The 27421-nt window shown below is 34.9% G+C and overlaps 3 protein-coding genes across 12 annotated transcripts; 2 read left to right on the top strand and 1 right to left on the bottom strand.

Moving 5' to 3' along the window:
• Positions 1–279: 279 nt before the first annotated feature.
• On the bottom strand, positions 280–23621 carry LOC122567824 (broad-complex core protein isoforms 1/2/3/4/5-like). 10 transcript variants are annotated; one of them, XR_006316897.1, is made up of 7 exons: positions 23116–23620; positions 22762–22956; positions 22489–22686; positions 21885–22395; positions 21752–21811; positions 4098–6784; positions 2562–2697 (listed from the first exon to the last, which is right to left on the bottom strand). XR_006316897.1 is itself a non-coding variant. In XM_043726869.1 (6 exons), the coding sequence occupies exons 2-6, from the start codon at positions 22945–22947 to the stop codon at positions 744–746; spliced, it is 981 nt and encodes a 326-aa protein (XP_043582804.1). In that variant the 5' UTR covers positions 22948–22956; positions 23116–23617; the 3' UTR covers positions 280–743. The 10 variants fall into 10 exon arrangements, 9 of the variants coding, with proteins under 9 accessions (XP_043582804.1, XP_043582800.1, XP_043582802.1 ...); XM_043726869.1 differs by lacking the exons at positions 2562–2697; positions 4098–6784 and adding an exon at positions 280–769 and having other exon boundaries at positions 23116–23617; XM_043726865.1 differs by lacking the exons at positions 2562–2697; positions 4098–6784 and adding an exon at positions 1540–1803 and having other exon boundaries at positions 23116–23619.
• On the top strand, positions 775–2300 carry LOC122567829 (NEDD8). Its single transcript, XM_043726880.1, has 4 exons — positions 775–917; positions 995–1012; positions 1375–1487; positions 1993–2300. Exons 1-4 carry the CDS (start codon positions 900–902, stop codon positions 2075–2077), a joined length of 234 nt encoding a protein of 77 aa, XP_043582815.1. The 5' UTR covers positions 775–899; the 3' UTR covers positions 2078–2300.
• A 534-nt stretch (positions 23622–24155) lies between the features above and the next one.
• On the top strand, positions 24156–27287 carry LOC122567953 (conserved oligomeric Golgi complex subunit 4). Its single transcript, XM_043727140.1, has 10 exons — positions 24156–24342; positions 24431–24628; positions 24732–25106; positions 25185–25393; positions 25478–25673; positions 25763–26010; positions 26079–26301; positions 26375–26641; positions 26722–26907; positions 26974–27287. Exons 1-10 carry the CDS (start codon positions 24271–24273, stop codon positions 27229–27231), a joined length of 2232 nt encoding a protein of 743 aa, XP_043583075.1. The 5' UTR covers positions 24156–24270; the 3' UTR covers positions 27232–27287.
• The last annotated feature ends 134 nt before the right edge of the window (positions 27288–27421 follow it).

Genomic DNA, 27421 nt, shown 5'->3' with positions numbered 1-27421 from the left:
AACGGCGCGGCGATTAGTGAAGGGTAAAGATCGAAAGACATAAAAATTATTTAAAAGGTGAATTACATATTGCAAATGAATTGTTCTTTCTTTGTATCGATTACAGAAACGATGATGGAGATACCATGAGCAGCTAGCAGCAATCAATAGTAACCAATAGCAACGATCTTACTAATTTTTTTCGAACTTCTTAGTCATTCTTTATCGCAATTGGAAAGAATTTGAAGATTGTGGATGTTGAAAATTGAAAGGATTTTAAATAATTAAACGCTCTGTTCATTTGCAAAATAAAATTGTTTTATTCAATTCAATTTGTAAATTTACAATAATCGTGCAGTTTTACAACGAGTTCGTAATTTTCTGTATAATAATTTGTGTAATTAAGTCATTTTACGGTGATTTGATTTCGTGACAGGATTAATGAAGTTACAACAACTCATACGAAAATAACGATTCAAAACTTACACCTGCATGTGGTATGGCGCAGCGTTTTGCTGCTCATTCTCGAATCGCCACTAAGCAACTGCTTTTAAACAACCCCGTACAACCCAGTACGAACCCGCATTCCCCCGCCCCTTATATATGCTCGTTTCACCATTCAAAAGCAAAGGAGCGTATAGTTCGGTTATTCGATCGCTAGAGGCGGTAATTCGTGGAGCGGACTTCTGGCTGAATTTCTTCCATGCTCATCGGCAATCTCCCTGTTCATTTCTGCTATCGATATGTACGTTCCCGAATTACCGTTAGATGGAGGTATAGAGACTTCTCACTAGATATGGTGAAGATAGAACATTTTATTCAAAGTTCAGAGAATCGCATACGTGCATCTTTATGTCAATAGCTTTTAATTTGTAACCATAGAGCGATTATTTATTAAATTGTCTTTTAAAACATAAACAATGTTGATCAAAGTGAAGGTAAGAACATTGACCGGCGGAGATGGACCTACGACATTTATAACAAGTTCTGAAAATATATTCTAACCTTGTTTCAGACTCTTACCGGAAAGGAGGCAAGTAACTGCAAAATAATCTTATGTATTTTAAACACAATTTGGCGATTTAATATGTAACATAACGTTTATCTATATATACATTTAGAAAAAAGAACAGTTATAGAAGTAAAATCATCATTCTAATAAAATCGTGTTGTCAGTTAAAAATAGAAAATTTGACACTTGATGTAATTAATAATGTATTATCACAAATTAGAGTTGCTTTCAAATAACGGATATATTCTTCCTCCATTGTTACTTACTATTATTTCCACATATTGTTGTTTACTATTAAGTTTCACAAATACATCGTTAATATGTATGATTAATAGATGCATACTTAAGTTTAAGAGCAATCACAGATATCATTATTCTCATAGATTGAAATAGATATAGAACCTACAGATAAAGTAGAAAGGATCAAGGAGAGAGTGGAAGAAAAAGAAGGGATACCGCCTCAACAACAGCGATTGATATTTTCTGGAAAGCAAATGTAGGTATCATAATTGAATATAGAAATAATAATACACAACTGTACAAGATAATTTGCTAAAGAGAAAATTATGTTTTAATGTTTCATTCGATATTGCTTTTAGTATGAAACTGCTTAAAGCATGGTGTAACACATAGCCCTACATTACAATAAGCGCAATAGTAACGAGATTCCTTCCGCATTCCCTTAGATGCGCAAACTTTACATCTTCTTGTAGCATTCATCTTCTTCGGTGTTGATGGAACATACTCTGGAAAGTGACTTTCTACAGTCCTTACTGAATCTGAGTCGTATAGTTGTCCTGGTTTTCTGGTTCCTGTTCCATCAATTATGATATTTTAACATCATTTCTTCTTATTTTCCCTTGTCAAATATATCTTATATTTACATTAAAATCAGAACTGTATTAATTAATACTCATAGCTGTGTGTATGTGTGTGTACGTTTTTCATTATTTAACGAGTGTGAATGTATCGTGAATATAAAAATTTTTGTTGTCTTTTAGGAATGACGAAAAAACGGCGCAAGATTATAAAGTTCAAGGTGGATCAGTACTGCATTTGGTACTCGCATTGAGAGGGGGTTTATAATTACGACATTCCTTGTTGTGGAATGTATGTGCGAGTGTGTGTGTGTGAATATTACAGATTGTATAAGATCAGCCACAAATATAATAGGATGCTTTCCAACGTTACATTCGCTGCGCTTTGTTTGCAAGGACTTGTAATCGTCTTTGTATCTCTCTTTGATTGAACGGTTACATTTAGAATTGAAATAAATATTAATAAAAGTAATTTAGTTATAGAAACCTAATACTTGCATAACCAATATCGTAATCATCTTTCAATTATATCTATTATGAAAAATATCCACGTACAATATTTGTAGTATGAATCTAATTTTCCTAAGTTTGTGAAGTCCCCATTGAAGCGAGACCCGATCCGAATTTAAATAAATTTCGTTCGAAAATTCGAGCTTGTATCATTTCAATATTAGTTTCTATGATATTTGCTGTTATGAGTTGCCAGACTCCACTTTGTTTTGAAAAATCGCTGGCAAATGTTGCAGTACGCGGTAGAACTCTGCGACTCCTCGTGTCTCGATGTAATATGCCGTAGAAGAGCGGGCTGCGTTGTAAATGTTACACCGCATTTATTACAGAACCACCCTGGCGAATGCAAACTCCATTCCGGTATCCTTGTGTGTGCCTCTATAAATTTATATCTTCCTATAACTAACGCTGCAATAACATTATATCGCAATAAATATTTCGAGACGAATTTTAATTCTTTCAGAAGTACTATGCGATTGTCAAATACTAACATAAATGATTTCAACGAACTTGTTTTTTATACGCGTAACGAATGATACTTCAAATCTCACAAGTCTACTTATTATTATATAAGCTAGTATATAGAGTAAAATAATGGATATCACAAGGATAACCTGAGATCCTTGACTAAGTATCAAATGTAAAAATTCTCAAAATTTGATGAAGAATTTTTAGTTGTCCGGCTGTCGGAGATATTTCCAAGAATCCCAGGAACATATATTTTTCGCGGTATACTGCTTCGGTTTTTACCGCAATGCGTATTGTCTGTGAAACTGCAAAATATCCACTTTCCTACTGTATTTAAAAAAAAAAGAAAAAAAAATAGGAAAAGAAAAGAAAAGGCAAAAGGAAAGAGTTATGTTCACACACCACAAGCAGAACAGAACCGTAATTAAGAATACATTTAAAAGAAGATAATTGTTATGTTCACATTTATATCTTTAATTCCTTGTAAATAAATACCATAAATCGAGTTGAATGTTATTAGAACGCATCTAAGACTTAATATGTATCTAGAACGTAAGAGAAATGCATCGAACCTACGTCTGTTCGTAAATTTTTTGCCTCGATCGTAATTTCTATTCGATATACGTATATCACTTTCCTGAAAGATATCAACACTGGAACTTCCATTGTAAATTGATTTATTTACATTGCTGTAATAACATTTTAAAGCATACTGTTATGTCACTTTTAACTCACAAGCTCACAATTAATACATATACGTAACACGTTTTTAAATCGAAATGAAAAGCTTGCTACTACCGGCGCAATTATTACTTGACCATGTTATCTATAGACAGTTTGCATTTGTTCGTCTAGGTACGTGGTGCGTTCCGCGTTCACGATATATGGTTAACCATGGGTTTATGAAATAAAGTTTCCACTCAAACATGATATCTATGTGTATCGTTCCTTTCGCGAAAGCTACCCATAACCTGCTAAATGAAATTCGTTACTGCAAACACATCGTTCTGATAAATGCATTTAGTTCTTTTTCGCGTGTGTATTTTAAAATACGACAGCTGCTTAAATATCATTTAATCGATGTGACGATAAGACAATTGCTGGTTGTGAAACCAATTTAGTAAACTATCGTTAACACGTCAACTATCGTGCGATATACATCGTATAAATTCACGCTGTCACTCTAACATCTTACTTAATATCTAAAAGAAAAACGCATTGCAATCAAGTACATGTTTTACTTAATATTTAGTTAATGGCATAAATTCTGATCGATCGTTTACGAGATATCTCGAAAACTTCGACTTTACCTTGAAACTTGGTGCGATTCTCAACAGCGAACATCTATGTTTAGAACTACGCGTAACTCTACGATTAAGTGCTTCATCGTGCATAAACAATGTCTTTCATCGGACAAATCGATCTCTCTTTACGTATAATTTTGTATCGATAGTTGAAACGGAATGCCTGTATCTCGCGAATCAATCAATTCGAGGATAAAGTAAGAAGCACATCTTATAATTCCCATTCAGATACACGTAATCGAAATGACTGAGCTTTTATGACGCTTTACGTTCATTATTTTTTAATTAAGATTTACTGTGTCGCATTACAAATCTAACGTACAATAGTTTCACTATATTCAAGCTTGAACATATCGTTCTAAAATATTATCGAGTAATGACCCCTTATTTAATTTTATTTATTTCTAGGAATTTCATTAGATATGATCTACTTACGGGGATTAAGTAGAATTTCCGTAAGGCTTATAGCGTAGAATAATCAAATAACTTAAGTTAATTAGCATTATCGATAAAATTAATTTATAAAAAAGCGACACGCACGACACTTAAGCGGTAAAGTTGGAACTTTTGAATGGTAACGCGACACTTCTCGGCTTCATAAATCGCGAAAGAAAATAACGAATAAGAAAGAACGAGTTAAGAGACACAATCCGAACCGTATCAAACGATCGAAAATTACATTCTCGTCATATGGATTATCGGTGAACGAATCGTTTCGTTCAATTTTATACAGCGACAATGTTTACACGAAGCCACAGACAAAAAGAATAAAACTTTCAGTTCTCTTATATTCTCTTATACGCGTTCAACTGTGGTAAACATCTGGAAAGTTAATATGTAAAATGTAAAACTAGATAATTGTGTGTAAGGCACTGTCTATGCGATCCTTCAAAGTAGCTAAGTTCATCCTTATCGAAAAAGAAAACTCGAGCACGCGAATAACAGACGTGTAAACAGAGTCAGTGTAATATCAATATTGAGGCTGTTATTTAAAACGATTTTTACGACGAGTAGCGCATGTTTCATTTGATTCGAGTACATTATGAGTGGAAAACGGTTGGCTGCTCACAAGTATAGCTTCTACTGAGTCGCAACATTTAGTTGTAGTAATACGCATCTAAAAGTCTCGAAGAACGCCATTACTTGCACGCTAATGCAACGCATTTGACTCGACCATCCTGTTACTCGCATCGAAATATGGTAATTCTTCTATTGATGATATGGATATCTTGTATTTCATACATTCTATCGACTGTCGACTAATGTACACAACTGCAAGTTCGTCTGCACACTGTCGATAATCATCGCTTATCGAAAAAAACTGTATTATCATCGATCTCGTAGTGTTTCACTGCGAACACAATAGTTATCGAGGGTTTTTAACGCTAATGTGTTAATAATCGGGCGCGTAACAGAGATCCGTATGGAACATTGTCGACGTAAAAGTTTGTATCGTGTAAACGAAGATACGATAAGAGAAAGAAACGTATTAACAATGGCTTAAAGTACTGTACAGTATTGACTAGAATTTTTATAGAGCGGAGACGCGTTAATAACGTTACACATTGCAATTAAATCTTTCGATTTCTTATCGCTTTACACTAAAAGCATAGCGATGAGAAACGAAAGTGATATAAAAGCATACGCGCCATGTGACTGTTCGCTTCTCTGAAAGTCGGAAACGCATATTACCAGAATAGCAAAGGGGTAAGTATTATGTATCGGCTTGCGAAAATCAGAGAATTAAGAAGTCCGTGGATATTTATTTCCCGAAGAAGAAAACGTGTACTCCTAGCTTTCTGCAATAAAAAAGAGACAACCTCGTACCAGTCCAGCTTTTAGATACGGTACCCAGAGGTTTCGAAAGAATGAGATCGGGATTAGAAAATGATAAATACAAATTAATTAAGTCCCATGTTACTGTCCTCAAACTTTCTGTTTCACGCGAAAATTAACGGCAACGGTTAATATCATAAAATGTTACGCGAACGTTAAAATATTCCAAGAACTATGCAAGCAACGTAAGATTCTACAATCCTTGCCCCTGTCCGATTTTAATACTGTACATAGGGAGAACACGCTAACCAAATGGTTCACCTCAATGTGTACGAACGACAAAATACATGACGAAACATCGGATTATTTTAAAGGATGGTTCGGTAAAAGCGGGTTATTTCTCAGAGTAAAAAGAAAAGCGTTGACACATTGACGATGAACGACAACTGACGGACAAAGAAAAGGAAAAATGGCGGCTGAAGCTAAAAACAAAAGAAAAGAAACCGAAAAGGGAGAGATCACCGAGGGAAAAGATCGGAAGATGTTTCTACTTGACGCGAACAGACAAGAAGAAAAACATAGGGGGACCAGGGCGGAGCGAGAAGCAATATTTCTCGACGCGTTCGAAAAAATTTACGAGTCCAATTCGTTTTTCGAGCTGCGCTGCTTCTGGATCGTTTTTTGCCATTGCATGTTATGTTTCAGACGCATGTGACGTCGCAGGTCGGTTCTACGACTGAGAGTGGTGTGACATAGGATGCAGGTAGTCTGGTTGCGATGCACTTCAAGGTGCTGGGTCAGCGAAGCAAGGTGCTTGTAAACGCTTCCGCAGAGTCTGCACGAAAAACGCCCTGGACCCTGCATCACCACTTGACCAGTTGTATCGCCAACATGCTTCCGATTGCGTCCCACCCCCCCTGCAACACATTAACAGCCACGTGACCCGCCGATTCCTCATTGCTTTCTAGGCAATTACATTTCATAAACAAATTGAGGGGACAGTAACACGTAACACAGACTAGATCATTGTTCTACCTGTGCTGGATGTACCGCCTTTCCAATCGGAAATGATAAATCACCATATATCGAATCCTCCGTTGATTCGCGTTTGTTCTCAGAGCCGACTCGTACGTATCGGTCGTGGTCGCGTCATCGTCGCGTCGATACGACAACACGATACGCACGGTAAATACGAAAACCGATCGCTTTATCCGGTTTATGCGGCTCTGCGAGTTGCAATATCAACCAAGGATCCCTTTCGAATCATTACTTCGTTCTACAGATATTTTTCATTTCATTCTATCTAATAATAACTTACATCGATGCGACTCGATGTGATTCCGTGATCTTTATGTATCAACGTATTGCCACTAATATTATATGCAGTATATTAATAAAGTCCTATTTGGTGTGTCAAAATTGAGAAACGAAAAAAAAAAAAAAAAAAAGAAACGTAGTAACTGTGAGAAGCGTGAAAACGTTAAAGCACAATTTAACATGGTACAGTGACAACCGCCAAAAGTAATAATTCAATTATACCGTGTTCAAAACAGGATCATTAACCGATGTTAATTAGATAGTTTTCCGTATTCGTTTATGAATATCAGTACTTGATACCTACATAGACTACGTTATAAATAGACATCGCTGAACATACGCAACGTATTCTGTCACCTTCAGCTTGTTAGTTAACACAGTAGGTGATCTTGATAATGCTGACTCGTCGAGCGTTTTATGTTTTGCAGACATTAGTTCTATCGCAAAAATTTATTGTACAATATCGTACGTGTTCAAGTTCGAGTAATAAAAAAATGCGAAGCTTGTATCTATCGTTTGTGCAACACGCATTGTATAAAGTGTAACAACTCGTTATATACTTACTCATCTAGATCGATTCGTATTAAAGTAACAAGTTTAGTAAGAACGTAACAACATCGAAACTTGAAACCTTCGATTATGTTTGAAAAAAGAACTCTGCAGCATTCACATTTTGAAACTTTATTCACACATATTTCTTTTTTTCTTTTTCTTTTTTTTTTCTTTTTTTACTTACATTGTTAACTTGCATAAGCCAAACATAAGATCGTGTAATGATATATTATAATATTTGTATATATATTTTTTAATATATTTATATTTATATATTTGTATTTGTATATTTATATATTTTTATATATATATATATATAGATACTTCTTATTTTTATAAATAACTAAAGAAAGAAATATCAATTTTTCTAAAGTAATAATTGGCAATCTTGTACTTATTTGTATTGTGGTTTCCGAGGAATGTGCACATTCGTTTCCTTTAAATTGAACGTAGACGTCTATCCATACACAAGTATAAGTAAACGCATGTACATTTCAATATATTTCCTGTTTCTTTTCCTCAATTTGTAAAGTAGATTAGTATAAATAAAACACGGAGGGAGGAGGGAAGGGGGGGGATAAAAGTAACTTAGAAAGGAATATATCTCATCAAACGTTGATTTGTTCCTCTAATAAAATATCGTCAATTTTGAGAAAAGACGATTCCAAATTACACAATAAAACGTATACGTGCAAATTGTGCGAAGTAAAATATAATAAGCACGAAATACATATATATTATATACTCTATATATATGTATGTATATATAGAACTATAGAACGCATGCGATCGCAAATTATAACTTAAGCATCATTAATTTGCATAAAGAAAATTTGCTTCTTCGCATAATAAAAGAACATTACTAAACTGTTGACCCACCCATTGACTATGACACTGTGATGTTTGCATTTCTGTTGATAGAGATAGCGTTTCTTTATAAATATCATCGTATAGAAATTAAATAGAACAGAATCGTACAAGCATCGAAAATCAGCGGCGTAGTCAACGTTGTGATTAATTAACGACAATTGCGCTAAATTGTTCCCTTTTTAACATTTGTCAACTAGCTTTGATTTGTACTTAGTCACGTCACAATCAAGTTCCGCAAAATATAGATTTAACGCTATGCTCGATTTACAACGTGTTGAAGAACTTTGGCATACAGCGAACAAGAGATCATATCGCATGTTGTCTGTATATATAATCGAATAATAGCCTCTTTATAATCGTACAGAAGTAAACGACTCGAATCGAATTAACTCGCGTAACAGAAGTTAAGCTTCTTTCGATATTAATCGATCTTTGGATCAAAATAAAACTCTAACATAGAAAAACGAAACCAAATTAAAACTAAAAAGAAAAAGAAACAAGCAAACAATAAGCATAATATAATAAAATTAACAAAAAATAACATAAAGTAAAGATATTAACTGTTACATTCATATCGTCATAAATGTATAAACGAAAACAAAGTTCTATCTATTTTTCGTAGATAGGCGAATATATGCACGTATATGAATTCGGCAAGCCTCTGTGCTTATAATTAAAATAGTACAGCGTAATGAGTATGTTTAATATCATAAACGTATATATTATGGCGAAATTTTGATCCGGGAGTAACATACGGATTCTCCCAGACAAATAAATGAGCAACATAATGCCAATTGCTGTCAATAAAGAACAGCTTGGTCGCTAAACACGAATAAAGCTTTTGTTTGCTCCACTTGAAAAAGAAAGAGCAACGAAAATGGCACGTTTCTCTAGTACTCGATTGTACTTCCAGTCAACGATCGAATACATTTTACACGTTGCAACATCGTGAGTACGAATCGTTCCTTGCCTCGAGGAAGTTTTACAATCATACGCGATATTTCGCGTTAAAGAAAACCATCAAGATCGATCGAGATGATTGAAAATAAAGATAGAAACTTCTAACGGCCGATCCTGAAACTTTCGTCGAGGCGGAAAAACTTAACCGAAAAGACATCGAAGCTTCGAAAACGATCGAACGTTTCCGTTCAGTCTCATAGTCGTTCAGGATTTTGCGAAATTTGCATATTCACGGCCGATCGTACAAAGAAAGATGCACATTCCTCCTTACACGCTATTAAGTACCGAATTCATTTGACTAGATAAAATAATTTGCCTTTTTCTTTCTGTTCTACTGCATGTCTTTGGTTATAAAAAACGTTAATACAGAGTTTCCTCGTTATTACGCACGCGATATCTTCTCTTTCTTCTTCTTCTTCTTCTTCTTCTTCTTCTTCTTCTTCATCTTCATCGTTTTCTTTTCCTCCGTCTTCGCCTTCTACTCCTTCCCTCTCCACCTCCTCCTCCTTCCTTTTTCATATGCATATATGGATGTACATAAATGGACGTACACACACGCATGTGTACAAATGACTAGGGTATAACGTAAAGTGTAAGACAGGTGTCTTTAACATAGGCTTCCCGTCGACGACTAGAGTGACATTTCATGATATATACATTTCTAACGAATTTCCGTGTTAAATTTGAAAAATAGGGCGCTCGTGATGTCCCGTTTCTCGATGAATCAAACAACACCGGAATGCTAATCTGCTATAGGTAAAAACATAATAGCTTTTTGGTATGCTTAGCTTGTGGCTACGGTACGTTACTTACTCGTTTAGCAGGAATAATTTTCACGCAAAGATATTCCGATCTTTCGATCGCAAAACATTTTGAACGATTCGATCGACAAATCGGATCATACAAGCAAATATAAATAAATATACCTACGTGTTAGAATCTAAAGAGAAAATATAATCGAAAGCATATGCTCGTAGGAGAGTTGACGCGTGCTATATCGACTCGAATAGTTTATACGTGTACGAGTCAAGAAAAAACATGGCAATGACATGGCAATAGGTGAGATATAGGTTCAAAGGAGAAGGGGACAGAAAGAGTGGAAGATTCGCGCGCGCGTTTATCCTCTTTTCCGTCGACGGGTGAGTGGATTCGGCAGGATATGTTCACACTAAGGAATAGGACTAGATGTGATTCTTTCGACGCTGCTTTCTCTAATGCGTATAGTAGTATAAGTAGCATTAGATTCGAGGTCAGCGGTAGGGCTCCCGACGTTTTGATGGGCAATCGCGGTGGAGGAGACGGAAATGGGCGTCGGCAGGGTGGTCGTAACATCGGTCGCCGTTGAAGCGCCGCTAACAGTGGAGACTATGGGAACACCGGGAACGGTGTTGGTGGACGCGGTTCCGGTTCCAGTTGGGGTTGCAGACCCAACAGCGGCTGCGGCTGCTGCGGCGGCGGCTGCTGCGGCGTTTGCGACTGCAGTTGCAGCGGCGGCGGCGGTCGTCCCGACGCCCAGCCAACCGTGCCGATTTTTTAAATGTCGCTTCATGTGCGTCGTGCGGCTCAGCACTTTATGACATACCGGACATTGAGTCATTCCTTTGTGTATGTTCATGTGTTTGTACATCGAGTCCCGATTCCAAAATGTTTTACCGCAGAGTTTGCACGAATGCGACGGCTGTTCGATGACCACCGTACGAGAATCTAAATCAGATATAAACGTTCATGGTAGTACGTACGCCCATGTTGTGCGAGCAATCTGACACTCACGATTATTACGTCTATCGGTCTTTAATCTCGTGCTCTCTCATCTTTTTGCGTATCGTCGCTAAAGCGCGAACGATCTTCTACACAACCAATACTATTCTCATTGATAAGCATTAGAAAATATCGATCGCACGCGATTTTTCGCTGTTTTCTCTAATTCGTTCATTTCCTGTACCTTCCCTTCTTTCCTTCCTTTCTTCCTTGCTTCCTTCCTTCCGTTATTCTTTTTTTTCCATTTTCCTTCTCTCTTTCTCCCTCCCTACCTCTTCCTTCCTCTCACTCTCTTTTTCTCTCTCTTTCTCTTTTATCTTATTCAATTATAATTACTTTTCTGCAATTCCTACTTGCAATTCACTCGATCTATGCATCAACGGCTCGAGGAGACGAACGATAAGAAAAGGCAGCACACACGATGAGTTGTACAAAGAAGAGCAACCACGAGGTGGTAAACACGCAACTTTAAACTTTTGGAGCAATCATGCTACTGTGAATTGTGAATACAACGTTTGAACGACAACCAAACAATGTATATACGTACAAAAAATGTTCAATATTCATGCAGAAGAATATCAGAAGTCCTATTTCAAGGTATATCGATCAGTTGCAGTTAGAAATGCAATTGAAAATCACAAAACAAGCATCTTGTAATTACGGTGATCACACATTTACCTTATATATGATACACAAGAAATTAGATTTTCTGTGAATTTTCGTTAAACGCCTGCTGTGTGCAGTGAACCGACAATCATGTATTCCTTTTGGTGAACATACGTCTATTTGTGAGACTAGGTTCATGATAATGTTGTGAATATCGGGCGATAATCACGAGTCGTCATTGGTTACATTTTCGTGGACGCGATTAACGCAAGCGCTTGTCAACGGAAAGAAAGGAAAAGAAAAAAAATGAAAGAACAAAAGAAAAAAAAAACAAAAGAATGATACATCTTATACGACACTTTTATTTGTCAGATCACGCATGTACGTACAAAACAAAAAGCGATAACGGTGTATGGTAATTCTTTGCGCCAAACACATTCTTCTATAATATTTACAAGCTACGATGCAATGACTTATCTTTACATAATAATTTGTTCAAAATTTATAACTATAACAAGAATTCCTTAGTAAGAAACAGAGGAATCTACCGGTCTTATGTTCCGTATTTCCAAAGAGATGATTTGTATATTTGGAAAAGAATCGAACTCAGGAGCATGAAAGGCAACGTGTCGATTTTTTGTTTCCCTCTCTCTATCTCTAGTATCGATTAATTAAGGTGTCTCTGCTATGTTTCGAACAATGATAACAAGTATAAAAAATCAATCGGGCGTTCGTGAAAAATTTTTCAACAACAAAATAATAAAATTATAGCCAGAGGGTTTCCATAATTTATATATAAATTACACAATTATTATGTACACGATATGTACAAATTCAGCGATCATGGCGTAGGCCATACTGTGCAGGATACGTATTACTGTTTACGGAGTAATGGATACATGACAACACAGTTTAACGCTTGGTCGTTGCCGACTATCGTGATATGTGTACACGAATAAAATACGAAAGCGAATTGAAAGTAAGAGCCGAGAAAGGAAAAGTGAATGCAAATGAATTATATCGAAACAGTAGCGGATCGATTTCGGTATTTCCTCGCGTGGAATTCAAAGTACCAAATTAAACGTGAAATTCACAGCCTATGATAATATAAAACCAGCCTTACAATTCGTACAGTTTGTTATTCAACTGTTATAAATGTCATAAGTATTTCTAGTTGAGTGAAGTTTCGTGTTATTTAACATTAATACCATGAACATTTAACATGTGACAGCGCATCGTATACTTCCGAGCGAAAACAGCCTGACAGATCGGACAAATTGTGTCACCCCTATGTATACTACGATGATGCGCCAAAGAATCACCACGATTATAAGTACGACCGCAGACGTCGCATACCCAACGACCACTACGATCATGAAGAGGCTTATGCCTACGTCTGATCCGCTCGTAGCCGAGGCTGGTCTGTTGCTGTTGTTGTGGTCGTTGCTCCTGTTGTTGCAACTGCTGCTGCTGAAGCTCGTGTTGATGCTCATGATGATTCCCAATGGGCGTTGTATCGTGCGTAGATTCTGCGCACACAATCCAAATTGTTCCCATACACACAGACAGCTTCGTACTTATGTGATAAAATTTCACTGTTTTGCATGTTTCGAATCTTGAAAACGGGATTTTAATGTTTTCTGCGGTTTCGTTCATTGCTTGCCCTTGCTCTGTATTATTTTTCTAATGTCAATCTATCATGGAAGTAACTTGGTTGAATTTTGACGCGCCGAATATCTTGAAAATAGCGATCGTGACTTTTGCCTCGCGGAAAGGAAGAAAAGAAATAGGAGCAAGGGAGTAAGATCGCGAAGGGGATACGTCGTAACGGACGGCTAAAAGACAGGCAAGCGAGTGTTCGCAGAGGATTTAGGGCACGTATCGCAAATAACCATCGTCTTCTCGAGCGTGACTCGCCTCACGAAAGTATATCTGCTGTATAGCCACTGTAAGTTGAAAAATTCCCACAAGCATGTTTAACAAAGCGTCTGTTGCTAAAGAGAAAAGAGAAGATTTTCTCGAGTACCGGAACAACAAGAAGCTTGAAAATTTTAGTTAACGTTTCTGTATCGATAGCTACGGTAATACGAATAACCGAACGTTAAACAATCGATTTCAATGTTGTCCTTTCGTTAATTATCTTTATGATCTTTGAACGAGTGAAACAAAGGATGTAGTTTTTGGAAAGTTTTATTACAACTTTCTAACAGTGATTCAAATATGAAATATATCTTTCGAGACTGTTTTAGTAAATCGTATACAAACATCCTGTAATAACGTAAAACTTTCAGCTATAAATAGATACGATGAATTAAATTGTAAAAATTAAACGAATAGGTATAGCGCATCGCACCAACAACAGTCGCATTTCTCTCGTATTTCGAACAAGTAAATAATCGTTTACGAAATAAAACAAAGTATAGGAAACAAAAACTAAGATCGATCGAATCTTACTTTATAGCGACACGAGTAAAAAATATTAATTAATTCTTTGAATCGCTTATTTTCTAAATACGTTTTCTCTCTGAGGAACTTTACGTTTTCTCGCGTCATCTGTCGTTGATGGCACTTTGTTCGAGTCTACTGACATCAGTCTATTTAACACGAATACAGAAAACGATTGACAATAAACCAATCGATTCTTGCCGAAATCTCTCGTGTCTGTCCGAAGGTTTAAATATATCAAGATTTAATGCGAACGATAAATAGAAGAGGTACGCATAAGAGTACGAAAAAAATATTCCGGAGATTAGAACAGCTTAGAATCGATGTGATACTGTTGAGTCAGAAAAAAACCATATATATATATATATATACATATATATGCATACATATATACATGTATATATATATATAAATAAAAAATAATAAATCATATTAAAAACAATCACGTTAAAAACGTTTTGTTTAGTCAAGAGACACGCGATGGTCACCGATCAACAGTATCACGACGATATCGATCGTTCAGCCGATTCTTTCTATCCGAAAGTAAAATATAAGGACGATAAAAAATAAATGTCTCCTCACGAGGCAGTACTATGCGATCACTTTCGAAAGTTCAATTTAGCGTCGACACTGAACGTGCACTTGTGGATGCGCAGCAAATGAGCCTTCATGTCGTAACTTCGACTGAAGATGCGCTGACAAATCGGGCACCTGGTTTGCCCTGTATGCAAGTCCTTGTGCAGTGTCAACGACATCGGATGCTTGAAACCTTTCCAACAAATTCTACAGCGAAACAATAATTCTGTATCCGTGGACTGACCGTAGTCATCGTCCGAGACGAGGTCCGCGGTTGCAGGACCGGCGCTACCACCCCCGCCCCCTGCGGTATCTCCTGCTCGTTCTACAAATAAACACAAACACACAAGATCACCTCTATATTAACTAGAACACACTATGTGCCGTATGCAAACTTAGATATCGCGTTCTCGACAAGAGACACGATACCGTTCAGTACCTTTCACCTCTGCTTCTTACGCGGTCGTTACGCGATTTAGTTCTTACGAAAACACCGAAAAATCTTTCCTTTCCTATCGTCTCTGTAACCGCAAACGCGAACGCGAACACGAACACGAACACGAACACGAACACGAACACGAACACTGATATGGATGCGAATGCACAGATCATTTGAAGTTTCAACGATCCACGAACTTTTTCTTAGTATTCGCGACGATATATTCAAGACGATGGATCGTTTACTTTCCTTCGCGATTTCGGGCACGGTCGTTCACACGATGTGCGTTGAAAGCTTAAGCTGATTAGATTAAATCTAATTAGACCATATAGAGAGACAGAGAGCATATGACACCACCGAAAGGAGATACAAGCCCGATAAGGCCCCAGGCTATTGAAATACACCGAAACTACCAACCACACGATATACATATAATATACTTCTAATATTGTAATAACTCCATTTATCAAGGAATGTGAAATTCATTTCATTTTCCTTTCCTTCTTCCATCTTCGTCTGCACGTTTACTTAGTCTTTCAAAGGATCGTTCGCGTGACGTGGGTTTTAAGGAAGATAAGCTGTCTTCAATTACAATATCGCTTCGATTCTTTTTATTAGAAAGTTCGCATGTATTTCACAACTTTCTTCTAAAGTTGTACATTCGAACCGAATCTTTTATAACGTTTCACGTTGCGCTTTTTATCGACCCAACGCCTTACATAACACGAGTATTTGAAGGAAATTAATTGGACGGCATTTTATACTTGCGAATCCGGACTCTTTGTGAACCGTATAAATCGACAAATTTGATTCTAAATATCTATGCTAGCGGGAAGATTAAATCAACCAGTTCTTCATACTATGAGCGATGTGTGCAACGATGAATGTCAGTCTATAAGTGCTCGTACTAGAAAGCACACTATATCGTTATTCGCCTTACGATTAAGTCCATCAGATACATACAAATACAAAAAGCATTCATTCGACACTATTTAGTCATTAACAAACTTAATTATACGAGATCTTCGGAACGTTACGACAATGATAACGATAATGAACGTAAGATTTTTATAAAACGCCTTTTTCTCTCGTAGTTTGTACCAACGAAATGGTTACTCCTGACTCAATAATAGTAACCGCGTGACACAGAAATTCCACGTATATGTAACTGTATGATTAAACAAGTTATTTTCACCAACTAGTCGACTTATCGCGTAATGAGTAAGCTGCTTACTTTTCACATATCTATAAGTTGAATATAATTGGACCGTGATTAGTGAAACGAAATCGTTAAATATAATGACGTTCGACTTACAATGTGAATGTTTCGTGAAATGTACCAAGATACAAATAAAAATGATGGTAAAAATGACAAAACAATACATGTATAAAATATCACCGCATATGCGTACCTCGTAAAAGAAAAAAAAAGAAAAAAAAAAGAAAGAAGGACGAAATAGGCATTGGTACTTCGACGAAGGTGACCAAGTATTTGTATCTAAGTACCATCGACAAAAAGCCGTAGAGCATTATCATATAAATCGATAACGAATTTACTCGTCGCAGTCTTATGTAGGTATAGAGTCAAAATTAAATTAAATAACGTTTCTTCTATTATGCTAGTGTGAGCATACGAGACAATCAAGCCATCGAGCGCGATCAAGTTACTAAATATAAAATACAAACGGTTTGAAGGAATATCCATTGTTTGGACAATAACCGGTCAGTTAATTGATAATTTACGACTAACATGAATTATAAATAAGCACTAAATTGTTGTTACATTGTAAAAAATAGTTGACAGGTGGACAATACTTGCAACGAAGCAAGATCGTGTTCGGAGTATGATAGGTTTCGAACGAGAACGTTCATTCTTACTTCCTTCACGAAGTAGCCTCTGTGTCGAAAGACCAGAAAATAAACGATTAAAGTATTCTCATTGTTGAATAGATTGAATTGTACACGCGCGCGCGCGCACACATTATATTAAAATAACAAAAATGAAAACGCAACACTATCACCTAAACGTATTATGCATTTCCTAGCTGTTTCGACGAGAAGGTTGCGTGCAGAACGACCACGCGTCCACATCGAGAACACGTCGAAATGCGCTTCGCACCCAATAATTTTACGGAATAAAACCGACAATCACAAGGCACGAAAGAGATTACCGGTTGAAAACTAACGTGGAGAGTAAACGTACGAAAGCAGGATAATAAAATTATTCGCGATCGCATTAGAAACAGAAGGAAAAAGAGTAAAAAAAAAAATCATACGTTTGCTAATAAATACACATGCGTACAACTTGACCGAAATATAACATTTTCGGTATCGACCAAAGAGGAAAAAAGAAAAGAGAAAAGAAACCAACAAAGAATGTTGTTCCCGTTCTAATGCTCATTTTCTCCCTCTCCCTTTCCCTCTCACCCTCTCTCGCTTTCTCTCTCTCTCTCTCTCTCTCTCTCTCTCCCTTTCTCTCCTCTTTTTCTCTCCTTCTGTTTATTCCCCTGTTGTTTCTCACTATCAATTCACATCGTTTTCCCTTGTCGTAGATGTAACATACAGAGAAAGTCGAAAAGCACAAGGGGTGTGTGATTAGTCGAGTAACGATATTAACTCAGGGTGGTCGGAGGGGGCGAGTTGGTGCTATGGGGGCGGGATATGCGGGATGGCGCGCATTTTGTGAAAATCGACGAAACATGGCCAGCGGCACAAACAGGCATTGCAGGGCCAACATTTGAAGCGCGTCTGCCTGAGTTTTCCACGTGATGTGACCATTCCGCGCTGCTTGCAGTGTACACATACTTTTCCGTGACCGTTTGCTTTGCTGAGGCTATGCGGCTGACCAGATACGTACGTAATCCCTCCTGAAGAAAACACATTGGCCAAACACTTCGGTTAGTCAATTCTTAAGTATATGTGCACATGCAGGCAACCATTAGTAAACAAATTTCTTTAACGACCAATCCCAGCACCAACCAATCCCGTAGCCGTGAAAGCCAGTCTAGAGTATCAGCGATACCAATACCAACGATATATTTTTCGTACGTGTATGCGTGTATTTAGATGGAAATGTAACATTGCCAGGTGCTAGCCGAATCTGTCGATCACCGGTCTTTCCTTCTCGTTTTGTGTTTCTCTTCTCGAACTCCTCGATCGAATTTCTCTCATTGCTTCCCGCCTCGATAATAAAATCGTTACATTTTTAACTTTTTCTCCTTGCTACCACCCCTCCCTACTTTCCCTCCTCTTTTTCCCTGCGTTTGCAACGCAGTCTGGCAACTATCACGTATCGTACGTGCGTTTGATACATTTTACATACGTATATAGTACGTATATCGCGAATGCTGCTCCTTCCCATTCGAAAATCAAGTCCTTCGTGAATCATCTTTCTCTTTTTGTCTTTGATCATCAAAAAAGCCGTTCGTTCACATGTATTTCTTTTAATATATCTTTTATTTTATTTTGTCATTTTTAACTTCGTTACGTGCCTCTGCTGATCATCGTTCGGAAATCGTACTCCCTGTTCGGGCATGTGTACGTTTACTCTCTGCGCTCCAAGATTTCTTATTCGCATGAACGTAAAACGACAATGTCGTTAAAAATTTGAAAGTATCAAGTTGAAGCCTGCCTGGTCGTTTTTATATACAGAACAATATATTAAAATTCCGATAAACGATTGTGTTGCGCTTGGGTAATCGATTGTAAGTTTGAAGATCGATCGACCGACGCTTCATCGTCTTGATAAATAATTCTTCGATTCAGTATGTTATCGCCAATTTGCTGCAGAGCAATAGGTCGGCACACGATTACAATTTAACATCGCTTCACGCTCAGTTATAAAAAAGTTTAGCGCGTACAGCGCGAGCAAAGGAGAGTAATCCACGCACACACACACAGCACTCGTAATTCTGATATAGAGCATCAGTTCGATCGCCCTTCCGCGCATTAATAATAACATACAAACATCCTCCTGTATCGTCTATATCGTTATTTACATGGTTATTTCACGCCTGAAATATTGTTACATGAATTGTGTACACGATCCTATTCCTTTTTCGGTTTACACTTTCCGAACGGAATTTTCAATACAAAATTCTTTTAGAAACCCTGTTTCCGGGCCTGTTTCCGCACGCAAATGTATAACTATCGGTAGACATTAAATTCGCGTTTGTTCGAATAATTCATGCTCCTGTTTTAACGATCAAACAATAAACACAAAGAAGCTTTGCTTACCTACCTGCCGAAATTGACTTTTGAACAGGTCAAATGTATTTCGGATCGGGTCGCGTTAAAAAATTCTTTGCGGAACAATTCGAATTATATCATGTCTGAAAATAATCGCGCTGTAACAATGGACTTTGACGTTTCTACATAAAAAACGAAAGTTTATTGACAAAATAATTGAACGTTCAGTGAAATAAACATAATGCTCCCATTCCTATCGTCTTTCAAAGGCTCATCGATTCGACCTGAATATCGGATACCCACGCACCCACATTGAGTTTTTGGAATTTACGGTACATTATATAAAAAGAAGAAATGAGTATATAACAAGATGTTCGGATACAGAAAAGGATCATTTACATGCCATTATCGCCACCACCACCACCATTGCTACTTACTTCAAATTAGTTCTTTTACAAGGCTACGAAGTTTTGTTGTAAAAAAAAAAAAGAAAAAAAAAAAGGATGAATATACAAGCTTGCAAGTTAATCTTAAATAGCAATACAATTAAATTTCACAAATCATACGAAAATCATAGATAAAGGAAAAGGAAATAAGTATTTCATTTACAAATCTGAATGTCAATCGATGCGTCGAATTCATAGCATTGGAATATACACAGAACCGTGTAATAATCTTTTGTTTTTTCTTTCTCTGAATTTTCATCCATACTTTTATTATATCTACATGAACGATAGAGACAACGATGAAATTAATGAATTTAAGATTAACTTTGCATGCAAGTGAAATCAACATGTGAGATATGTATGTATTTGCACCACACACGTGCGTGCGTGTCCTGCGTACAGTTCTGCGAATTCAAAGAAATTACCTCATACCAGCGTTGAAAGATATTTTAGTGTATACACAGAAATATGCTTACAGTTAGTGCTCGGAAGGAACGCAGTAGTGGCTTTATACGAGTTATTAAGGGAATGTTGATGATTGTCGGCACACATACAGCACTTGGCAATGCTTACTAATATCTACAGTTCAACCTACACCCGAGTGCCTATGCCATACATTTACATCCAAAAACCATGCATATTTTATATTATAGTACAGTTAAATGATTAACGGAAATAAAGTAACATTTTTTCACAATAGAAAATGCATTTTTTTTTAATGATTCCAAGATATTTGCATCGATATTTTACTACACGATCGTTTTAGTTAACCCAATCCTGATGTTTTTATTAAAATAATAAATTTACAAACAAAAAAGGTAAAAACTATTTTAAACGTAAGATCTAAAGAATCTGATATTCGATAAATTATAATATTTTTAATGCGAATAAACTTTCTCATAAAATTTTTAATTTGTTTTTTTTTTTCATAAAATCGAATCTATAAGTAATAACTGGAATCTTTTGTCTGAAACCTATTCATCTTGAATTGATAACAAATCTTTGCTGCAACCACTATTAATGACTTTAACTTTATCAGTGTTTTGTTAACAAATTTTTTATGTGTAACGATAATAGAAAACTGTATCTACATTCTATTAAATTTTTACACTTTACGTCATAAGAAGTTCACGCAACTTTCTTTCAAATTAAGTATATAATATAATTATAATCCCCTTTCTTCTATATTTCTAGTCTGCATAATTTTATCATCCAATTCCGAATAATTTAAAATAAATAGAAGTTATATGTAAAAATACGCATAAAAACAATTTTGTACCCATATTCAAATAGTTCTTTATAATATATTAATGATACATATATTGTAGGATAACCATAGTTCGGTGAAACGAAAATTGTTTTTTTCACATTTATAAACATAAAATGCGCTATCTATCGATAATTAAATACCATTTTAAAATTAATTAGGAATCATTAGCATCAGCAATATATGGGTACAAAACTTAAAGTTAGTTTGCAGTGCCATTTCTCTTAATTAAATCTTCGATATAAATGTCAAATATCATCATATTTGATTCAAATTGTTGTACCTGTAAAATACTAGGAATTACAGATTCTATTATGTTATGTACATTTTATTGATAATAACTTCTTAATACAGTTCTGGTAATTGTTAACATTTATTTAAAAAAATTAAAAGATATGGCACAACATTATATCGTGTGTCATAGTAAGGTAAAGTAAATACTGATTAGCGAAACACTTACCCTGCACTGCTTCTTGTGTTAATCTTTCTCCAGAAGTACTAGGTTTCGAAAGCAAGTGCCCTAGTTAACAAACAGGATTATGCAACATATCTCTCTACGCTTTAAAGATAAAATAAAATAATAAAAATCTTACCAACATCAGTTGTTTGATGTTTGAGATCCAAGCTATCTGAAGTAGACTGATTGCTCGAATAAAATGTCTGAGTGATATCAGGTTTCTGATCATGATCAGGAGTATTAGATGATGTATCTTCTATACCAATCTTATTTAGCGAACTGTCTCCCAAACTTTGTTCCTCGTAACTACAGCTACTTCCATCTTGTACTAAATATTCAGGCATTTCCAACTTTAAATTTGGCATTAGTGGTATTATTTCAACAGGATCTGAACCAGTCGTTGATTGATTTTCTGAAGTTTTATTTTCAGATTCTTTTGAAGATAAAGCATTACTTATAGTTTTATCCACATTTGTATTTGCATTTTCTCTACATTTTCGTCTTTTGCTCGGTGGAGCATCAGGTTGTAAGTCAACAGCATGATAAGGCATTGGAGATGAAGGTGACTTATTTCTCTTGTCTGTTGCTGTTTTGCTAGAAGCATTTTGAAGTTGAATTTCAGGTTCATTAGGAATTTCTATGTCATCCTGTAACACAGTTTAACGTGATACAAATGTATTATTTTAATATAAGCAGAAAATATTTAATCTAATCATATTTAACAATTTTGAAAAACATACCTCTACTAAACTATCATTATCTTTTCCTGTACCATCGGTAAGGCCCTGAACAGCAAGCAATTCAGCAGTTGTTAAAAAACTGGCTAATTGTTCCTGAACCACATTTACTTCACCCTGATACATAAAGTCAACCAATGCAGCCAAATCATCAAATTTCACATTACGAAATATTATAACAGGATGCTGACATGGATTTTCCTAAAATAGAATAAGTATCATTTATAATATATATGTTAACAGTAATAAATTATTAAATTCTTAATTTCACTCTACCTTAAATAAATCTCTAAAATATGTACTACATGCAGATAATAGCATTTTGTGTGCTCTTATTCTTTTTCCTTCGCAGCTTAAAGTTACATCAACGAGATCTTCTTCTGTTCTCAGTGTATCAAAAGCACAAGTAATATGTTTTAAGTAATTATTCCACCTAAGAGAAAACTGTTGGCTTGAACCCATGCTGCTTTTCTGAAATAAGACAGCAGTATTGTTCAAATGTAAAAAAGAACATTGGCAACTTTAACAAAAGTGTAATCACAAAAATTAGTATCTGCATAAAATTCATAGAATATAAATTACATTACATATTGTAATTTCCATATTTAATATTCTTAAACAATGGTTTACCGTATTTGCAATTAACGAGCTCCAAAAATAATGAGTCAGGTCAAAAATTTGTAGTCTTTAATATGTAGCACGGTTAAATTGTCAATAACGATCCTAAAATGACTACTGAAGTGATGAAATTATTTAAAAAGCGTGGAAGTAGCGTTGACTTGTTAGCCCTGATACGTTTTGCAAAAAATAAAAACTGTAAACAGTAAAGTGGAATAAAATTTCATGGCACTGTAGGAGGTTTCACGGGTTCCGCATGTAGATGAAAAGTGGCGTCGTTCAACTAAATGATTTCAACGTTATGTAATTGCATCGCGCCAGACGATCTTATGCACGTTAAACGATTTTTCACAGAATTCTGTCACTTTAGAAGTTACACTTTCCGATTAAATGACAGCTGGTAGCCATTTTCCTTCAGGAAAACGCGTAAGATGCGCGGAAAGAACTCAACTTCCTTCAGAAACCACGCGCGATGCGTGGGACGATTCCATGCATGTGTGGAACACCTTAAAGGCGTTGTCATTGGTGAATTTTCAATTATACTGATATTCATGAATACGATTGATCTCGATTTTTATTCGTTCGAGTATACTTTGTATTTCATTATAAAAATATTCAAAATTAATCAATATCTAGCAAAATTCTTTTAGAATATTTCGATTATAAAGATGCAATTTTCTAGCTCAACCAAGATTTGAATATTGTTACTATTAGTTTTTCATATTTATTATATGTATCATTGAAAACATTAAAGTATATATCTACGAATAAGTAACTCAAGAAATACAAAACACATATAACTATTAAAAATATGTAACTTTTATTCGTTAATATAATCATAAAAATTATCCAATTACAAAATAAAGTAAATTTAAAGATTCCGCCATTATTGAATTTTGCAATTATTCATCATATATGTCATAAAATGTTTTTTGAATACTATAGATTATAAATTTCTAGCCACATATATATATATATATATATATATATATATATATATATATATATATATATATATACATATATACGTAGCCGTATATATATACACGGTTGAATCGTCTTTCCCTTATGTTATTATCTAGGATGATGAATTTCACGACTTAATAAAATTGTTGAATTCTAAACTATTCTAGGTGTAATGTAAATCTCATATTCCGCACTAGTATAATGTGTATCATGGATTTATCTCCAAATCAAGACAATTTGACACATATACTTAATAAATTATCAGAAGATGAGGTTTTATCATATTTTCTTTTCAAATTTGATTCTTCCATTTGGATTTTTAAAAATCAGGTGTATTTAAAGAGTAATTACTTAATTATAGGTTAAGATAGAAAAAAGTTTACAAAATATACTTTCAAAACAATGTCATGTAGAAGCAAAGCTCCAAAGTATAAGTAAGGTATTACCTAATATTGTTATAATACGGACAGAAGGAGAAAAGTTCTGTAATATGATTAGACGTACTAATGAACTAGCAGAAAATGTAAGTGCCAAAGTAAGACAATTGGATTTAGCAAGAGTAAGTTGAGCTGCAATATTGACTACACTACTGATAATAATTTCATTATTAATTTGTTTATCATATAATGCATCAAATTTAATTACTTATTGTTACATTATAGAGCAGAGTATACGAATGTCAAAGACGTGTTAATGACATTCTTGATTTACAACTATGTAGTGAAGGAGTAGCTATGGCATTGTGTAATGAAGATTATGAACAAGGTGCAGCACATGTTTATCGTTATTTATCAATGGATCAACAATTATTAGAAAGAACAGCTGAAGACATTTTGATGGATCACACTAGTGTCAGTTGTTCTCTAATTACATTGCAACAAGCTGCATTACAACTCAGAACTGTGGTTACACATAAATTTGATGAAGCAGTAAAATTAGAAGATCTTGCATCTGTTGAAAGATTTTTCAAAATATTTCCTTTATTAGAGATGCATACTGAAGGCCTTAAAAAATTTTGTAGTTATTTATGCACAAAGGTAATAAATTGATAAATTGATTTAATATGATTTTTTAAACACTATAAACTTTATATAATAATGTATTTCTAACATTAGTTGCAAGAAACAGCTCAAAAAAATTTAAAAGCAGCTTTAGAAATAAAAAGTAATGATAAAAGGGCATCAGTTATTTTTTCTGACACTATGACATTACTATTTGAAGGAATTGCCCGTATTGTAGAGATACACCAACCAATAATCGAAACATATTATGGTCCTGGAAGATTATTAACGACAATTTCTATTTTGCAAAAGGAATGTGACAGGTATATTTACATGTATTTATATTTATAGCGTATATAGGGAAATTGTATGTACTTCCAAAAATATAAAATTTTTGTTTTAAATAGACAAGTTAAAAAGATTATTGCAGAATTTATGAAACACCGATCTATATCTAAGAAAGTACAAATTGTAAATGATCATGTTCGTAAACCAAGTTCTGAAAGAGCAGATCCCAAAGAGTATGACTTGTTATTAGGTGAAATTACTATAATGCATTCACGTGCAGAATTATACATAAGATTCTTAAAAAGAAGGGTTAAAGTAAGTTAAATGTGTTTTAAATACTCTTACATACGTAAATATTTTTAAATACTTCAAAGTTCTATAAAATTATAACATTTTTATTCCAGAATGATGTAGAAATTAGTGTAACAAATGATACGCAATACAAAGATCTAATAAATGAATTCGAAAATATTATCAACAATTCTGATTTAGCACATGGTATGCAAGAACTTTTAGGTGCTTATCTTGCTTTAGAAAGATATTTCCTCGAAGAAAGTGTAAATAAAGCACTAGGAATGGATACCTTAGATCAAGATCAACAAACATCTAGTATGGTTGATGATGTTTTCTTTATAGTACAGAAATGTATTAGGTATTGACAAAATTTTATAATTTATGTTTAATTCAAGTACAAATAAAATACAAAATTTTCGTGTGTAGGCGTTCTATGTCAAGTTGGAGTATAGACGGTGTCTGTGCTGTAGTTAATATGGCTTGTGGAATATTAGAAGGAGAATTTGCAAACAGATTACGAAATCGATTGCGACAAGGTTATCCAGCAGGATACTTAGATTTGGCACAAGCTTACAGTGCCCTTCAAACAAGTATACAACATGGTCGTCTACAAACTTCAGATACGGAGCTCGCCCGTCTAATGTTTTTGGTAGTATTAAGTACAAAATTTACAATTCTTGCATATTTTATATGTTAATTTGTTTTACGTATTTCATTCATAGGCCTATCTAAATAACACCGACGTAAGTATCGAATATGTCGAAACGCTATGTAAAAGTCTTAGTACAGAAATAGATGCGACGTTCCCCAATATGCAAAGTAAAGAAAGAGGTAAAATCGACAGTTGTTTATCCGGCTTAAAAGGTGTTATGTCGATTTTACGAGCGGTTAATGATTATGGTCTAGAACAGTTACGAGTAAGCGCTGTCAAACCGAGAGTCACACCTTGGGTCGATGCATTCTTATCAGTGGATCATCATATAAACGAGGTAAACAAAGTATATAATCATAAGAAATGATTAAAATAAGTTACATAAAAAAACTCGTAACGATTCGTTAATATCCATAGGATGACTTATTAAGATATGAAACAGAAGAACCTTTCGTACAAACTTTAATTATGAATTTAGAAGGTTTACTTCAAAGTTTTAAGGAAAGTTTAACAGCATCTAATTATGATGCTTTAATTGGTCTTCTTACTGCTGAAGTAACAGCTCGTTTAGAAAAAGTTGTATTAAAGTCTACTTTTAATAGAGTATGTATATTTTATGATTTTATTTTAATTTTAATATTTATTTCCTAATAATCAATAATTTTTTAGGCAGGAGGTCTTATACTTGATAAAGAAGTAAGGTCATTAGCAAGTTACTTAGCCGCTGTTACCTCATGGTCCGTACGTGATAAATTTGCACGATTAACGCAGATAGCTACCATATTAAGCGTTGAAAAAGTAGAAGAACTAGCAGATTATTGTGGTGCAGATGCAATAGCATGGAGATTAACACCTGCTGAAGTTCGACGTATTGCCTCCATGAGGATAGATTTTCGTCCCGAGGATATAAAAAGATTGAAACTTTAATTTTTGTTAAATTTTATTGGTATAATAAATATTAATAAACGCTCAATTAATTTTAATATTTTTATTTCTGCTTAATGTATAAATTATTATGTAAAAAAATTAAAATACTGTTTTGGCTTAATAATCAACACCATTATTAGTATTACTCAATTATTATTAATACATGTAATACATCTTATTTTTATCAAAT

Source organism: Bombus pyrosoma, linkage group LG5 (assembly GCF_014825855.1).
Source record: "Bombus pyrosoma isolate SC7728 linkage group LG5, ASM1482585v1, whole genome shotgun sequence".
In the NCBI taxonomy this organism is placed as follows: Eukaryota; Metazoa; Arthropoda; class Insecta; order Hymenoptera; family Apidae; genus Bombus; species Bombus pyrosoma.
The sequence above is the reverse complement of the archived record's forward strand: the minus strand, read 5'-3'. Positions and strand labels throughout refer to the sequence as shown.

What these genes read in the sequence shown, in the direction of transcription:
- LOC122567829 (XM_043726880.1), top strand. An exon ending in ATATTTTCTGGAAAGCAAAT is followed by an intron (nt 1,488 to 1,992) that starts GTAGGTATCATA and finishes GTTGTCTTTTAG; the next exon opens with GAATGACGAAAAAACGGCGC.
- LOC122567824 (XM_043726861.1), bottom strand. Translation starts at nt 22,947, where the DNA reads ATGGGTTCAAGCCAACAGTTTTCTCTTAGGTGGAATAATTACTTAAAA. An exon ending in ATAATGATAGTTTAGTAGAG is followed by an intron (nt 22,396 to 22,488) that starts GTATGTTTTTCA and finishes ACTGTGTTACAG; the next exon opens with GATGACATAGAAATTCCTAA. An exon ending in ACATCAAACAACTGATGTTG is followed by an intron (nt 21,812 to 21,884) that starts GTAAGATTTTTA and finishes TTTGTTAACTAG; the next exon opens with GGCACTTGCTTTCGAAACCT.
- LOC122567953 (XM_043727140.1), top strand. Translation starts at nt 24,271, where the DNA reads ATGTGTATCATGGATTTATCTCCAAATCAAGACAATTTGACACATATA. An exon ending in ATAAATTATCAGAAGATGAG is followed by an intron (nt 24,343 to 24,430) that starts GTTTTATCATAT and finishes ACTTAATTATAG; the next exon opens with GTTAAGATAGAAAAAAGTTT. An exon ending in GTAGTTATTTATGCACAAAG is followed by an intron (nt 25,107 to 25,184) that starts GTAATAAATTGA and finishes TTCTAACATTAG; the next exon opens with TTGCAAGAAACAGCTCAAAA.